Source organism: Neophocaena asiaeorientalis, unplaced genomic scaffold (genome assembly GCF_003031525.2).
Source record: "Neophocaena asiaeorientalis asiaeorientalis breed wild unplaced genomic scaffold, Neophocaena_asiaeorientalis_V1.1 scaffold150, whole genome shotgun sequence".
NCBI classification, from domain to species: Eukaryota; Metazoa; Chordata; class Mammalia; order Artiodactyla; family Phocoenidae; genus Neophocaena; species Neophocaena asiaeorientalis.
In genome coordinates this window covers 472,403-484,402 of record NW_020176571.1, presented here as the reverse complement: position 1 = coordinate 484,402, position 12,000 = coordinate 472,403, and the positions used below count along the sequence as shown (strand labels likewise).

General features: G+C 49.5%; 1 protein-coding gene across 3 annotated transcripts in view; it reads left to right on the top strand.

The window, feature by feature from the left end:
* The window catches only part of CECR2 (CECR2 histone acetyl-lysine reader), a 65,912-nt gene extending 54,530 nt beyond the window's left edge, over positions 1-11,382 (top strand). For 2 of the 3 annotated variants that reach the window (XM_024733411.1, XM_024733412.1), the window contains 3 exons: positions 6,276-7,578; positions 8,729-8,840; positions 9,445-11,382. In XM_024733411.1, coding sequence (XP_024589179.1) covers positions 6,276-7,578; positions 8,729-8,840; positions 9,445-9,450 — 1,421 coding nt within the window. In that variant the 3' untranslated portion in view covers positions 9,451-11,382. The remainder of the gene's footprint in view (positions 1-6,275; positions 7,579-8,728; positions 8,841-9,444) is intronic. The other variant, XM_024733410.1, reaches the window with a different exon arrangement.
* Positions 11,383-12,000: the final 618 nt, after the last annotated feature.

Below are 12,000 nucleotides of genomic sequence, written 5' to 3'. Positions count from 1 at the left end.
GATCATAGTGTATGATCCTTTTAATGTGCTGTTGGATTCTGTTTGCTGGTATTCTGTTGAGGACTTTTGCATCTATGTTCATCAGAGATTCTGGCCTGTAGTTTTCTTTTTTTTGTGACATCTGTGTCTGGTTTTGGTATCACGGTGATGGTGGCCTCCTAAAATGAGTTTGGGAGTGTTCCTCCGTCTGCTATATTTGGAAAGAGTATGATAAGGATAGGTGTTAGCTCTTCTCTGAATGTTTGATAGAATTCACCTGTGAAGCCATCTGGTCCTGGGCTTTTCTTTGATGGAAGATTTTTAATCACAGTTTCAATTTCAGTGCTTGTGATTGGTCTGTTTATATTTTCTGTTTCTTCCTGGTTCAGTCTTGGAAGGTTGTGCTTTTCTAAGAATTTGTCCATTCTTCCAGGTTGTCCAATTTATTGGCATATAGTTACTTGCAGTAATCTCTCACGATCCTTTGTATTTCTGCAGTGACAGTTGTTATTTCTCCTTTTTCATTTCTAATTCTACTAATTTGAGTCTTCTCCCTTTTTTTCCTGATGAGTCTGGCTAATGGTTTATCAATTTTGTTTATCTTCTCAAAAAATGAGCTTTTAGTTGTATTTTGGCAGGCGGACTCTCGACCACTGCGCCACCAGGGAAGCCCTGTTTCTGGGTATCTTTTGATTTTCTCTTTGATTTCTTCATTGATCTCTTGGTTATCTAGTAGCATATTGTTTAGTCTCCGTTTGTTTGTGTTTGTATATTTTACAGGCTTTTTCCTGTAATTGATATCTAGTCTCATAGCGTTGTGGTCGGAAAAGATGCTTGATACGATTTGTTTTCTTAAACTTACTGAGGCTTGATTTCTGTCCGAAGATACGATCTATCCTGGAGAATGTTCCATGAGCACTTGAGAAGAAAGTGTATTCTGTTGTTTTTGGATGGAGTGTCCTATAAATAGCAATTAAGTTCATCTTGTTTAATGTGTCATTTAAAGCTTGTGTTTCCTTATTTATTTTCATTTTGGATGATCTGTCCATTGGTGAAAGTGGGGTGTTAAAGTCCCCTACTATGATTGTGTTACTGTCAGTTTCCCCTTTTATGGCTGTTAGCATTTGCCTTATGTAATGAGGTGCTCCTATGTTGGGTGCATAAAATTTACAATTGTTATATCTTCTTCTTGGATCGATCCCTTGATCATCATGTAGTGTCCTTCTTTGTCTCTTCTAATAGTCTTTGTTTTAAAGTCTCTTTTGTCTGATATGAGAATTGCTACTCCAGCTTTCTTTTGATTTCCATCTGCATGGAATATCTTTTTCCATCCCCTCACTTTCAGTCTGTATGTGTCTCTAGGTCTGAAGTGGGTCTCTTGTAGACGGCTTATACACGGGTCTTGTTTTTGTATCCATTCAGCCAGTCTGTGTCTTTTGGTTGGAACATTTAATCCATTTACATTTAAGGTAATTATTAATGTGTATGTTCCTATTACCATTTTTTTAAATTGTTTTGGGTTTGTTATTGTAGGTCTTTTCCTTCTCTTACGTTTCTTGCCTAGAGAAGTTCCTTTAGCATTTGTTATAAAGCTGGTTTGGTGGTGCTGAATTCTCTTAGCTTTTACTTGTCTCCAAAGGTTTTAATTTCTCCGTCGAATCTGAATGAGATCCTTGCTGGGTATAGTAATCTTGGTTGTAGGTTTTTCCCTTTCATCCCTTTAAATGTGCCTTTCCACTCCCTTCTGGCTTTCAGACTTTCTGATGAAAGATCAGCTGTTAACCTTATGAGGATTCCCTTGTATGTTATTTGTTGATTTTCCCTTACTGCTTTCAGTATTTTTCTTTGTATTTAACTTTTGATAGTTTGATTAATATGTGTCTTGGCGTGTTTCTCCGTGGATTTATCCTGTATGGGACTCTGCGCTTCCTGGACTTGATTGACTATTTCCTTTCCCATATTAGGGAAGTTTTGCGTTTAATGTTGTCCCAGAGGTCTCTGAGACTGTCCTCAATTCGTTTCATTCTTTTTTCTTTATTCTGCTCTTTGGTAGTTATTTCCACTATTTTATCTTCCAGGTCACTTATGCATTCTTCTGCCTCAGTTATTCTGCTATTGATTCCTTCTAGAGAATTTTTAATTTCATTTATTGTGTTGTTCATCATTTGTTTGCTCTTTAGTTCTTCTAGGTCCTTGTTAAACGTTTCTTGTATTTTCTCCATTCTAGTTCCAAGATTTGGGATCATCTTTACTATCATTACTCTGAATTCTTTTTCAGGTAGACTGCCTATTTCCTCTTCATTTGTTTGGTGGGTTTTTACCTTGCTTCTTCATCTGCTGTGTGTTTCTGTGTCTTCTCATTTTGCTTAACTTACTGTGTTTTGGGTCTCCTTTTCACAGGCTGAAGGTTCGTAGTTCCTGTTGTTTTTGGTGTCTGCTCCCAGTGGGTTGGTTCGGTGGGTTGTGTAGGCTTCCTTGTGGAGGGGACTGGTGCCTGTGTTCTGGTGGTTGAGGGTGGATCTTGTTTTCTGGTGGGCAGGACTGCATCCGGTGGTGTGTTTTGGGGTGTCTGTGACCTTATTATGATTTTAGGCAACCTCTCTGCTAATGGGTGGGGTTGTGTTCCTGTCTTGCTAGTTGTTTGGCACAGTGTGTCCAGCACTGGAGCTATCTGTTAGTTGAGTGGAGCTGGGTCTTAGTGTTGAGATGGAGATCTCTGGGAGAGCTCTCGCTGGTGGATACTACTTGGGGCCTGGAGGTCTGGTGGTCCAGTGTCCGGAACCTGGCTCTCCCACCTCAGAGGCTCAGTCCTGACAGCTGGCCAGAGCACGAAGACCCTGTCGGCCACATGGCTTTTGGGAAGTCTGACGTCTTCTGCCAGCATTCCGTAGTTATTTTGCACAAGTTGTTCCACATGTAGATGTATTTTTTGATATATTTGTGGAGAGGAAGGTGAGCTCCGTGTCTTACTCCCCTGCCATCTTGAAGGTCCTGTCTCTCCACACCTCCTGTTGCTAGAGAGGACCCCGTTTCCTCTGGAAAGGGCGTGAATCTGGCCGTCTCACTTCACGCCTGGCCCATCACCTTTCTCCCTGTGTGCTTATGAGTCTGATCCGCTTGCTCATAGCGGGCCCCATGCAGAGGCCTTGCCGCCGGCCCTTCAGACCAGAGTTCCTCGTGAAATGGCTGAGCCGACGCTTCAGCTCAGGACGTGCGCTGAAGCTCCGCACAGGACGCTCAACTCAAGATGGCTCACCTTTTAACACAGACTGTTGTACAAAATGTAGACTGGCCTCCAGCCTCTTCGTCCTAAGTTACGCTGGGTTGAGCCAGTCCTGGTCAGAAGGATTTCTGTGGTGGCCATCGCTGCACAGGGGCACTGCTTACTGTACCAGGCACTCTTTTTGAGACTTGTACCCATACTGACCCTGTGAATGCTCAGAGCAAGCCTTTGAGGGAGCTTTTATTATCATCGTCGTTTTTATAGATAGAAATTCCAAGGCACAAAGATGGTTATTTGCCTTCATCTAGTTCTGGGGACAGGGGTGGTTGGGTGGGTCCTGGGGTTTGAACCAGACGCACCGGGTCCAGCGTTTGTGTCCTCAACCCCTGCCTTATCCAGCCCCACTTAAAAATTGCTGTCCTGAAAGTTACCCATGGGAAATACATTTCCAGTGTTTTACTTCACGTCCAGTCCTCTCCATTCTGCTCTCCTCGGGTGCGTATCTGTGCTGCTGGGAATGAAGGGTAGTTAGTGAGAGCAGCCAGTCTTGAAGGGGTTTCTCAGAAATGCCATTTAAACGAGTAAACGTAAAACTGCAGGAGAAAGGTGACAGGACTGCTCTGTGTGCTTAATGCTTGTTTCTGGGATAGACATCTAGCCTGTGTTGCATGTGAGAGAGTGGGGGACACCTGGACTTGTGCAAAATATGGTGACGATTCCTTGTAAAGTTGGGGGTGGACCTAGAACTCAAACTTCCGTTTAGTGTTTCTTTGGAGGAAAGCCCCGTTCCGTGAATACCAGCTTTAGCAAAATTTTCCAGTAATGATTTCAGACATGTCTGGAATTCACAGCTTTGGAGGAAAAGTCCCAGGACCAAACCTTGGAGCAGTCTGTCTGTTAGTTGCCATGGATTTTTGTTTGTTTTGTTTGCAGTTTATTATCTTAATGAAGTGTAGTTGATTTACAATGTTGTATTAATTTCTGCTATACAGCAGTGATTCAGTTACACAAATAAATACATTCTTTCCCATGATGGTTTATCACAGGATATAGAATATGGTTCTCTGTGCTGTACAGTAGGACCTTGTTGGTCATCTGTCCTGTATGTAATAATTTGCATCTGCTAATCCCAAACTCCCAATCCACCTATCCCCCACTTCCCCTCGCACTTGGCAGCCACACCTGTTCTCTATGTCTGTGGCTCTGTTTCATAGATAAGGTTATTTGTGTCCTATTATAGGTTCCACATATAAGTGATATCATATGGTATTTGTCTTTCTCTGACTTCACTTAGTGTGACAATCTCTAGGTCCATCCATGTTGCTGCAAATGGCATTATTTCATTCTTTTTTACGGCTGAGTAGTATTCCATTGTGTACATATACCACATCTTCTTTAGTCATTCATCTGTCGATGGACATTTAGGTTGCTTCTGTGTCTTGGCTATTGTAAATAGTGCTGCAGCGAACATTGGAGTGCATGTGTCTTTTCGAATTATGGTTGTCTCCAGATATATGCCCAGGAGTGGGATTGCAGGATCATACGTTAACTTTATTTTCAGTTTTTTAAGGAACCTTCATACCGTTCTCCATAGTGGCTGCATCAATTCACATTCCCACCATCAGTGTAGGAGGGTTCTCTTTTCCCCACATCCTGTCCAACATTTATTATTGGTAGACCTCTTCAATGATGGCCATTCGGACCAGTGTGAGGTGATACCTCTTTGTAGTTTGGATTTGCATTTCTCTAATAACTAGTGATGTTGAGCATCTTTTCAGGTGCCTCCTGACCATCTGTATGTCTTCTTTGGAGAAATGTCTATTTATGTCTTGTACCCATTTTTTGATTGGTTTATTTTTATGTTGAGTTGTATGAGCTGTTTGTATATTTGGAAATTGAGCCCTTGTTGGTCGCATAATTTGCAAATATTTTCTCCCAATCCATAGGTTGTCTTTCCGTTTTGTTTATGGTTTCCTTTGCTGTACAAAAGTTTGTAAGTTTCATTAGGTCCTACTTGTTTATTGTTTATTTTTGTGTGTGGTGTGAGGTGTTGCCATGTTTTATGTTGACTGAATGATGAAAAGTGCACATTTTCATTATCGTTGTATAGCTTGTACCTTTGATCTTTAAAGCCAGCATTAGTTTATCAGGAGCCTGTGATCCTAGTTGATCTTAAGTCATGAATTCTTGATCTTGTCCTTAAGGTCTCACCAGAATCGTATTGTGACCACTTCTGGGCAACAACTCTGCCCTACCTCAGAGATCATGATAATAAGACGTGTTTATGGCTAAGCACAATAGCAAGGAAAAGAATTCTGAGTTTGTAATTAAGCATTTGAGTCTAGTAATTTAGTTTGGTTGTTTATTAAATTTCTGTAACATGCTGAAGATGCCTTTTGAGTGTTAACACTGTCGGCGTCCTGTTTTCAAGATGTCCAGACAAGACGTGTATTTTCATCCATTCAGCGAATACTGATTGAGCCCCGTTTTGTGTGAATGACCGGGTGTGTGGTGGGGAACAGAACCTAGTCCCTACTCCTTTGGGGCAGGTGTCCTGACGGCAGAGGTCGGGTTCCGGCATTCCTGGTGTCCTCATGCCGGGTCCCTCTTTCTCACTGTCAGGCCACAGCCTCCCAACCAGGCCTGCAGTTCCAGCGCCAGCACACCCTCCGTCCGTGTTTCACATGTCCTTGGAGTCGGGCTCACGGACTGCACCCCCTTGCTAGTGCGGAAGGGATTGCGAGGCCTCTGGCAGATGTTGCCGGAGCTGCAGAGCCTTAGCCCTGGTCTGGGCTGGGGGAATCGGTGTCGCCCCGGGGCCCCACGCCCACATTGTCTCACTGCCCACCGTGTGCTGAGGCTTCAGCCCCCGGGGCCCCTCGCCCACATTGTCTCACTGCCCACCGTGTGCTGAGGCTTCAGCCCCCGGGGCCCCACGCCCACATTGTCTCACTGCCCACCGTGTGTGCTGAGGCTTCAGCCCCCGGGGCCCCACGCCCACATTGTCTGACCCATCGTATATGCTGAGGCTTCAGCTCCCGAAGGTGCAACTTTGTCTCCGTTTTTCTTGCAGCAGATCCCTTGCCCGGGCTCGAGGAGAAACCAGCCAGTGTTGGTGCTTTGGAGGGGGCGTTCCTCAAGCAGCTACCTCACCCCACGCCCCCACTGCAGGCCGACTGTGCCAGGCGGAGCTCGCCCCAGGGAAGGGATTCAGATGGCCCAGAGCTCAGGCACGAGTCCTCGGAGCCTGGAGACAGCTGCCCAGTGAGCGCGGGCAGGGGCGCCTGGCTCTCGGGGAGCGGCTTCGCAGGCCCGGCCGCCCAGGGGTGCGCCCTAGCTGACCCGGGGGCACTGCCTGAAAACGGACTGAGGGTGGAAGCCTCTCCGTGCGGGTCCGAGGGCAAGGGCAGAGCGCCACCAGAGGCCATGCCACCCGCCGAGCCCACGTGCGCCCCCCTGTACGCGCCTGGCCTGGAGTACCCCAGCTCCACCGCACGGTACCATGTCGGCCCAGGCCTGCAGGCCGTGGGCCCCGTGATGGGGGGCAAGCCCTCAGCCCCGCACCCTCAGCCTTTTCCCCCTCGGGCGTTTCCATCCCACGACCCTCATTCTGGAGTCTTCCCCCGGTACCGCCCCCACCAGGGAATGAGGTACCCCTACCAGCCGCCACCTCAGCCTTCCTACCATCACTACCCGCGGACTCCTTATTACTCGTGTCCACAGGGCTTTTCAGACTGGCAGAGACACCTCCCTGCCCCGGGAAGCCCGAGCGGGCCCCCGCCGGCTCAGCCTGCCCCTGCCAGGCCCCTCTTCCTCGATAAGAGCGTTGGGGCCGGGCTGCAGGGCTGCGAGGCACTGAGCACTGCCTTAAGTTCCCCCGCGCGGGTGGACGCCGTGGTCGCCAAGACAGCTGATGGGCAGAATCCCGGCCCGGAGGAGAAGCAGGATGAGTCTCTGGAGAGGCCAGAGAGTCCCAAAGAATTTTTAGATCTGGACAACCACAATGCAGCTACCAAGCGGCAGAGTTCACTGTCAGCCAGCGAGTATCTCTACGGAACGCCCCCCGCACCGCTGAGCTCGGGGGTGGGCTTCGGTTCGTCTGCTTGCCCCCCGCACGGGGTGATGCTGCACGCGGGGCCTCCTTACCCGCCGCAGCGGCAGGCCGGGCATTTCCAGCCCAGGGCTTACTCCTCCCCCACGGCTGCTCACCCACCTCACCGCCCAGTGGTGGCCCAGCCCAATGGCCTGTCCCCCGAGTGCCCCCTCTACCGCTATCCAGAAGAGGGCCTGGGCCACTTCCAGGCTGTGATGATGGAACAGATGGGCCCTGGAAGTGGGGTGAGGGTGCCTTTCCAGGAGATGTACAGACCGTCCGGGTAAGGCTGCACAGAGGGCTGTTTTCTCGGGAAAAAAAGTAGATGGTAGTTTTAACAAAGAAAAACGGCCTTGGTAATGAAGGTGGTGTGTGTGGTGTGGGCGCGGGAAGAGCGTGTGGGTTGTGGGTGCTGGGGACTTACTGGGAAGGTGCTAGCTTTGGAGTCCAGTTTTGTCTGTGGTGGTTTTTTCCCTCGTGAAAGTGAATTGGCATTTAAGTGACCGTTCAGTTAGATTTTGGACACCTGATGGCCAGCGTTTGGGAGCTGTAGGCAGAGGCTCTCACCTGGGTGAAGGGGTCTCAGACCTGGGGTGGGCGGTCACAGGCGGTGTCCCAGGCTTACTCCTTGCCTCTCATTTCTTCCTTTAACACTGAATGAAAAAACTAGGTTTATCCAGAACTAGGGCAAGTTACATTACTGTCCCCATGAGAATTCTGATAGACCCACCCAGGTAATCTGTCATCTAGGAAGTTTTCAAGTCAAATGTCTTGAAAAAGCCTCACCGTAAAACCAGCACCATCCACCTTAAGAACCCGAGTGTCCCTCCCAGGGCCAGCCTCAGAAGACCTTTCCGCGTTTGCTTTATGCCTCTCTGAATACCTGTTATGTTTCTTGTCTTATCTTTGTCTCTGTCCTCCTGGAGCACAGCCCCAGGCCATTACCCCAGCAAAGGAAGTAGCGTCAGCCGGTCTGATGGAGGCCTTATTGGATTTCTTCAGTTGTCCACAGAGTGTCCTTGTAGCTCTGCTTCTTTTTGATTTTTTTCCCCATTCAGGATTCATTCGAGGTTCATGGATCTACGTTTGTTTGCTGTGCCTGTGTAGTCTCTTAATTTACAACGTTGGCTTTGCTTTCTTTTTTTTTAAAGTCCGGAGGCCACTTCTGCTGTCAGAGTGCCCCAGACCCTGGATTCTTCTCGTTGTTTGCTCCCGTTCAGAGTCACATTGCACACCTTTGTCAGGAGTCCTGCACAGGTGGTGTCAGGCATCTCTCACCCGCCACACTTGGAAGCGCCTGTGTCAGTGTGCAGTGTTGATCCCCTGGGTAGTCAAGGCAGGGTCTGTGTGAGACTTTTCACAATGCAGGGTTTTTTCCTTTGCACTGAGTCTGTCTTCGCTCATTCTTAACCGTTCCTTACTTACGTCTCTAGACTGCAGATGCACCCGGCCCAGTCCCGGCCCTCGTTCCCAAAGACGCCGGCACCAGCAGCGCCACAGGAGGGGCTGCCACCACATAAGCCCCCAACACTTCCTCTCGATCAGGTCAGAATGCTGAAATATCAGAGGTCTTCTCATTCTTCCAGGTGGCAGGAAGTAAGGACTTGAGTTTGTTGCTATCGATGCAGGGACTGTCCCCAGAAAGGGCTTTGTGTCCTGTGGGCAGCCGGGGAGGGCCCGGCCCAAGCACTCCAGCTGACGGGGCCTCGGAAGCAGCTTCCCTCCCGTACTGGCGAGTCCATTATTCCTGTTCTTACGGCACCAGCTGTTTGGGGATTATTTAAACCCCCTTTTCCCAGACTGGCTGCCAGCATTTCTTGGATACGATCCCTTGTCTGTTTTACCCTCCCCACCTACTTCATCTGGGAGAGGCTGGTCCACGGTGCTGGGCGCCATGCCTTGAGCTGCCCGTGCCGGCTCGCTCTCCCCTGCCCCGACCCGGCCTCCCTGGAGGCAGGAGTCCTTGGCCGCTACAGGGCTGAGCTGTGAGTCGGGCGGTCCAGGATTCAGAGCCCTCACTCCAGCAGAACTGGCTGACAAGGCAGATCAGGCTGTTTCCCCAGATGGAGAGGAGTGCTCGAGCTTAATTGTTTTTAACAGTTAACACATGTTAATTTTGTTTAAATTGTCTTTATTTTGCTTCCCTCAGAGCTAGTCCAAGGAGGAAACAAGCCCCAGGGAAACAGAAAGCTGCATATGACGAGGGTGGAGAATGGGGAGGAGGGGGGCGCAGCCCCACCCACCTCTCCCGTCATTGGCATCACTTCGTGCGTCCCAGAGCCTGGACGCCCCTCCTCACCGACGCACCTGCTCGCGAGGTCCTGGGCGAGAGTGGAGACCAGATGGGCTGGACTCTGGTGGCTTTTCCAGACCCTGAGACTCTTGTTCAGGGAAGATCATCCTGACCTGGGGGGGCGGTGCTGGTGGGCTGTCATGGCAGCTGCACTCAGGTATACGTTTGGGGAAGGGACTACTCGTGTTGGATGTGTTTGGAGCTGGGTCCAGTTTACAGAGTTTTCATGTTGCCTTTAAGATGATTTCTGTCGTTGGTGGTGAATGTATTGTACATAAAGCCTGCAGGGCGGGTGGTGGGGATGGAGTCTGGCTGGTGGGCCTGCAGCCCTGCTGACCCTCCTCTGTTTACAGCCCTGACCCACTCACATTTGGGAGCTGGAGGAGAGGGCAGGCAAGGCTGCCGTGTTTCCTCTGACGGGCTCTTCCTGGCAGCCTGAGGGGCAGCGCCCTGGCTTGGCGCCCGGGTCCTGATCAGCACAGTGGCGCCCCTCCTGGTTGGCCAGCTGCCCCGCCAGGTAGTTGTGAACCAGTATCAGGAGCATTTGCTCGTTAGAAGGTGAGGTGACCTGTCCCCATCGCAGGCCTGCCGGGACTGTGGTCTAGAAGACGCCACAAGCTTCCTGGCACGAATCCCAGTTTGTGGCAGTGACTACTCAGGTTTGTATATGTTTAGTATCAATAAAGAAGCTGCACAGTTTTTAATAGGAAAATGTATTCTATAGATTTACAGCTTGAATTTAGGAATATTTCAGTATATATAGTTTTTATTCATTTTATGTGAATCATAGTAAAATAAGTCATGGTGATTTAAAATAGCTATCAAGAGCAAGTTCTTGAAATCACTTGTTTGTCTGTGATAGAAAACAGTTTTACAGTATTAAGTTACTTTATTACAGTTTTAGAAGCCAACGACACTGGATTCTCCCTGTTTAGCATTCTTTGATTTTAGCTGAGATGCCACCAAAGTTAGGACTCATATGTTTTAAACTTTTGAATATCCCACAAAGGAAAAAAGAAAAAAAAAAACAACTAAGGAAGATGCCCTCAAGTTAACAGGTTTCTGTAAAGAATAGTGTATTTTTCAAGCATGCCTTTGGGTTAGTAGAAAAGCTTCCATAAAACATTGGTTGGTTGATTTGCACTTGTTTCTTATAAATTCAGCTGTGTGAGAGGCCGGGAAAACCTTGCCTCCAGTCCTAGCGTCCTTGATGAAGCTGGAATAAACCTGCGCTTTCAGCAGGAAAAGAAACAAGTTGGAAACATCCCTGTTGTCCACGTGGAACCCAGGCACCAGCTCCAAACGCGTGGATGCTGACCTGCGGGGCACACGAGGCTTGGGCAGGTTGAGCGCTGGGAACGTGGACGCCTCCCAGACACGCTGCACAGAAACACGAATTTTTCCTTACCAGACTAAAATGTGGCGTGCTTTTAGATGGAGTGAGTTTGGGGGCTGTGTTCTCATTGGATCCTGGTTCTTGTTAGAACCCTGTCACGGGCGTGATGTGGTTCGGGGTGGGGAGGTCAGCGTCGTCCCTTGGGAAGGATGGGGTAGGGTTGCGGGCAGGTCCAGGTTGGCCCCCGAGCTGTGAAGGACCGTGCCCAGGACACTGTGCTTCCCCGCGTGTCTGTGCGCCAGCTGGGAGGGGAGACCGCAGCTTTGTGTAGCTGGTCTGGGCCCAGAGCCTTCTCCCCGCCGGCCTTGAAGCTGCTTTGGATGCGAGGCTGTGGGCACCCCTGCCTTGAGCCGAACCAGCCCAGGGCAGGGCCAGGAGGGACCACAGCGATCCCCTCCCCCATCACCCGCTGCCCCAGGAGCTGTGGACAGGACAGGAGCCTCCCTTCTGGGTGAGTGGACACTGAGGAGGTGCGGAGGGAGTGGAACCCCACGTGGTTACTGTGGTGAGCCGGCTGCGTCCCTTGGCCGGTAGGGCCGTCCCCGGCCGGGCCCTTGCGCTCCTCCCAGCTGGAACGTGGCTTGGGAGGAGGTCCCAGAGGGACCTTCCCCTGGGGCTACTGCCGCCTGTCAGGGGCCAGGAGGACTTCGTGTCCACCGCTGACCTTGGTTAGAAACTGTCTTCCCAGGACCCAGGGAAATAAAAGATCCAGAGAGAAAAGTAGAGCCTTTTGGAAGGTGTCTGGCCTGGGGTTTTTTCCCCTCAGTCTGTCCATTTAAAATTAGCTCTTGGCTAAAATTTATTACAGTAAAAACATAAGAAGACTAAGTAAGGACAGACACACAGGATCCTGTTCGTAACACTTTTCTCATCCCACCTTTTAAAAGTGAAACTAAAGCTGCTGCACCCTCTCCCTTGCAGGGGAGTAGGGGTGGGGGACACACTGGCCTGTTGTCAGCAGGACGCCCTACCTGGGGCCCCGGGTGCCTCTGAACAGGAAAACTTACATGTTGCTT